Source organism: Pseudopipra pipra, chromosome 17 (genome assembly GCF_036250125.1).
Source record: "Pseudopipra pipra isolate bDixPip1 chromosome 17, bDixPip1.hap1, whole genome shotgun sequence".
NCBI classification, from domain to species: Eukaryota; Metazoa; Chordata; class Aves; order Passeriformes; family Pipridae; genus Pseudopipra; species Pseudopipra pipra.
Window position 1 is genome coordinate 5,184,434 of NC_087565.1, and position 4,870 is coordinate 5,189,303.

Consider the following 4,870-nt stretch of genomic DNA (forward strand, 5'->3'; position numbering starts at 1 on the left):
AGGCTCAGACAGAGCTACAGGAACACAACCTTCCAGGTGTACATTCACAGAGCAGGGAAACAGCCTCATTGCAGGCAACAGCTCTGCATGCACAGAGGGTGAATGTGTCACTGCACATCTCAGAGTTCTTGGCTCTGATGTGGAGAAGGAAGAGAGACAAGCTCGTCATTTCACGTTAGCGCACGGCCGGCACAGAGGGAGGTGATGGGAAGAGGACAAGATAACCACGCTCATAGAGGGCCTGAGAAAAACAGAATACATTCTGGGAAAAGCCTCCTGTCACCTTAACACCCAAGCTATTTACTACAGCAAATAACCTACCAGGTGCATCTGCATCAACTGGTTGCATCTGCCCCTAGGCAATATCCACCTTCTCGCATCCATGTGTCACTACACAGGATTCATCCTATCCTTTCTAAACAGACGGTTGAGGGGCCTGGACCAGGCATATGTCATGCTTGTAGAAAGCCTGGAATGCCCTTGTACTGTCTGTAAAACATATCTCAGTAATGTGAAGCAGTCTGCAAAGTGTAGGAAAAAAAAGAAAGTGGGACCTCTTTCTGTTGCAATTAAAGATTAGGCCCTTATTGTTATCTCAGTCCAGGAACATGGAACAAAGCCTCCTGATTATTCTTCACCATGCAGCTCTGAGCTTTGCCAGTGGCTGTCTCAGAAGCTCCTCAAGGTTCCTCTGTGGAGCAGGCACCACCAGTCACAGTGATGATTCCTCACACTCTGCAGGCTCTGGTGTGGTTTCCTATCCAAGTGTCGCACTCACTGGTACCCACAGCTGAGCAGAGAGTCTCCTCCAGAGCTGGGCTGGACCATTACAGATCAAACCTTTTCCTGGCACATGGAAGGGAGGAACAATCTGAGCCTCTGAAGAAAATAGGGCCTTTGCCTTGGAAATCTCCCTACACAACAGGTGCCTCCTCTGTCATCCCACCTAAACCACAACAACCAGATCACAAGTCGTGCCCACTGCTGCCAACACTGTGCGTGCCCCTGGTGCTTCCACCACCCGGGGGAAGAGGGGAGGGAAAGGGGAAGGGGAAGGGGAAAGGCAAGGGGAAGGGGAAGGGGAAAGGCAAGGGGAAGGGGAAGGGGAAGGGAAGGGAAGGGAAGGGAAGGGAAGGGAAGGGAAGGGAAGGGAAGGGAAGGGAAGGGAAGGGAAGGGAAGGGAAGGGAAGGGAAGGGAAGGGAAGGGCGCGCTGCCCTCCGATTGGTGGTGAGGTGTCCCCGCGGCCCCTCTCGGCGATATAAGTGCAGCGGGGCCGTTCCGCGCTCACTGCCCGCCCCCAGCCCGGGCGCAGCGCCGAGCGGAGCGGCGGGGCCGCCTCCTCCTCCTCCTCCACCTCTTCCTCCTGCTCAGCGCCCAGGCAGCGGAGCGCGGTTCCCCGGCGATGGCCGAGCTCAAGTCGCTGGGCAGCGAGGCGTACCTGGCGCTGGCCCCCGGCTACGGCCCCTCGGCTTTCGCCTACGGGGCGGTGCGCGGGGGCGCCGAGGGCCCGCGGGGCGCGTACCCGGGGGGCGGCGGGGCGGACTTCCATCCCGGGGCGCTGGGCAAGTCGGCGGAGAGCAGCGGCGAGCAGAGCGGCGACGAGGAGGACGGCTTCGAGCCGGGGGTGAAGGGCGGCGCGGGCTTCGAGCGAGAGGGGAAGCTGAAGGGGGGAGCCCTGGGCAAGAAGCCCAAGGAGCAGCGCTCGCTGCGGCTCAGCATCAACGCGCGGGAGCGGCGGCGGATGCACGACCTGAACGACGCCCTGGACGGGCTGCGCTCCGTCATCCCCTACGCGCACAGCCCCTCGGTGCGGAAACTCTCCAAAATCGCCACGCTGCTCCTGGCCAAGAACTACATCCTCATGCAGGCGCAGGCCCTGGAGGAGATGCGGCGGCTGGTGGCCTACCTGAACCAGGGCCAGGCGCTGAGCGCCCCGCTGCCCGCCACCCTCAACCCCTTCGGACAGTCGCCCGTCTACCCCTTCGGCGGCGCGGCCGTGCCCGGCTGCCCCGAGAAATGCACTGCCTTCACAGGAGCCGCCTCCGCCCTCTGCAAACACTGTAACGACAAGCCTTGACTTCTGCCTTCTTCGGGCTTTTCCTTTATTTTGTTCTTTTTTTTTTTTTTTTTTTTTTTTTTAGTTCTGTGCACTTTTCTTTCCACTGCCATCATCCTTGGCTTCCTTCCATCAGTTAAGTCTGGGTTTTCTTTTTGTTTGCATCTCTTAAATACCCCTCTCCCCATTTGGAAATATTTGGCAGTTCACGTGGACTCCCAAAACATCCACTTTCTACTTTGTTTAGTTACCCCCCACATGCAACTTCATCTGTAGAGTCATTTCCTTCCCAGCCTGTCAGTGGACTGTGAGCGTAAATGTTGCTTTTCCACTTGCTCTGAGCTACTAAGTTTCTGAGCAGTTTTGAAACAAAACTGTAGAAAAACAGAGAGGGAGAGAGATCTGGAAATGGAAACATCAGTGAGTCTGTTTTGACATGATCGACCTGTGTTAAAAATACATCAAAAGGAGGGCGGGAAAGCAAAATCCAGGTGCAAACTATGCAATGTTTCAGATTCCTGAGCGGGTGGGGGTCCTGTAGCCGGCTGGGTTGGACTGCACCTGCAAATTCAACTGAAAATCATTTGGTCAGCACATGGGAGGGGGGAAGTTCAGTGCTCTTGATAAAACTATTGATGCTTCAAAGAAAGATGCTTTTTTTTTTTTTTTTTTTTTTTTTTGCACTTAAAAAATTAACCCGTTCTTGGACTGGGAGGAACCTGTGATTGTATGCTAATGCTTGCTGTTTGCCTGTTTCTCGGCTTGGTTAAGTTTTCCAGATGATTTTCCAAAGTCGTTGCTCATCATGATAAACAAAGCAAAAGATCACTTAACATATAAATATGTATTTATAATAAATAAAAGACATGAATAACCACTTTCTCTGTCCTACATGTCTCTAAAACCAGCTGGCAGTCAAAGCAAAACTCCTGCTGAAGTCAGGTAAAGCGGAGATGGATGCAGCAGGAGCAGCTATGTGAAGTTAGGGGAATGATTGGAATACTTGGAAAAAGCTTGTGGATATTCAGCTCTTTATCAGCAGGGTTTGTTTTTGGGTTTTTTTCTCCAGTTTCTCATGAATTGTGAGCGCACAAAAATGTTGCTTATGTCTGACATTTAAGAGTTAAGCAGGTAGCGATTTTGCTTGTGCATTTTGGCACTTGCTGGGGGATGCTGAAAGTGGTGTTTAACCGGGGTTATCATAGCAGGGAGCTTGGCTCTGAGGGCACCCATGGAAAACATGGCAGGGAAGGAAATCGCTTAAAGACTCTGCTTATCCCTTTGGCTTGGTTTTCTCTTAAATCTACAGCTTGACCCTAAACCTACTTGTGGGGTTTGGGTCACTTAATATCACAACTATAATAATCCCTTGCTAATATTGACTGTGTTTGTACAAGTTACAAAGTGAGTCCCTTCCTGGCTGAGTTTTTGGTGTTGCTTGTGTTGGTTTTACTTTGGTTTTCTGGTTTACGGTGTTCGACGCTTTGGTGCCTTGTATGCTTCACTAGTCATTATATTATAATAATAATAATAATTGAGGTGCATTCAGTGCTTTCTGTTTGGGTGGGAATACCCACCCAATGTCAGAGCAACCACGTAAACTGGTACAGTCGCAGCCTCAGGGGCTCGAGCTGTCCGTGGCCATTTGTGTTAGGAGTGGGGTGTAACTATTTAGGGTTATTAAACCAATTTCCATGCCTGTCGCTAGTGTTATGCTAATTTGAAAAGGACTGCCATCCCTCTAAAGCCGCTTGTCCATGGCACTTAATTTTAATTAATACATTTCCAAAAGACTTTTTGTGTTTGGAGAATGAAGTGTGTGATTAAGCCTCATTCATAAAGACATATGTTTAAAACTGGTTCCTACTCGTTTCCATTTTTATATCTTCACTTCTTCCTCTTTTCTTCTTTTTTTTTTTTTTAATTACAGAATAGTTTTACAGAACAGCTTATCTCTTGTACCTTTTTCCATAAAACAAAATTTTGAATGTACTCTCAAAAGGCATCTGATGGAGTGAAAGCCGACCAAAACCACTACTGAAGCAAAAATGACTGGAAACTGCAGATCAGCAAAGGTCATTTAAAATTTTGCAGACTGAGTTGTTGCTAGATAACATTTTGGAAAAAAAAAAACAAACCTGTCACCTAAACAGAGAATCATGATTTTTAAGTAGATGTATGTTGCTTCTAGTTAAAATTAGAGAAGATTTAGCAGTTGAGAATATTTAAATGGAGACTAATTTAAGTGTTCATTTTTCACCAAAACTAAAATAGTTGGAGAATAAAGTATTTAACAGCTTAATATTTAATCTGAGTTTGGTTTGGTTAAAGATTTAACACTAATAATAATGGTATTTATAATTGCTTCTTTCTCCAATAATTATCACCAAAAAAAAGTAGCTCACTAATTTCAGAGCCTAAAAATGTCTTTATAGTCTTAGAGACAAGCTGGTTTTGGAATGATGGGGTTTAGTACAGTGATTGTTTTAAATCTCTTCCTTTAATTTACATCAGTAACAACTTGCTCATCCTACCTAATCTACCTGGAATAGTAAAAAATCCACCTTCTGAGAGTCCTTGAAATATTCAGAAGGTTCTTCAAGAACCCACTTGGAACCAATCAATCTCAGGACACTAAATATGGAATTTCAAATACAGAAGATAAAGCCTGTATTAAAAAAATTTTTTCATAGGAAAAATAGCAAACTTGAGTATCTAAGTGCTGTTAAAAGGCCAGGTATTATAAACAAGTGTAGAATTTGTCAAAGCAATGCTAGAGGAACTTGTAAATCATTATTAAAATTGACCTTAAA

General features: G+C 47.1%; 1 protein-coding gene across 1 annotated transcript; it reads left to right on the top strand.

Moving 5' to 3' along the window:
* Positions 1-1,274: 1,274 nt before the first annotated feature.
* Positions 1,275-2,934, top strand: BHLHE23 (basic helix-loop-helix family member e23). The gene has a single exon (XM_064674041.1). It carries the CDS (start codon positions 1,404-1,406, stop codon positions 2,076-2,078), a length of 675 nt encoding a protein of 224 aa, XP_064530111.1. The 5' UTR covers positions 1,275-1,403; the 3' UTR covers positions 2,079-2,934.
* The last annotated feature ends 1,936 nt before the right edge of the window (positions 2,935-4,870 follow it).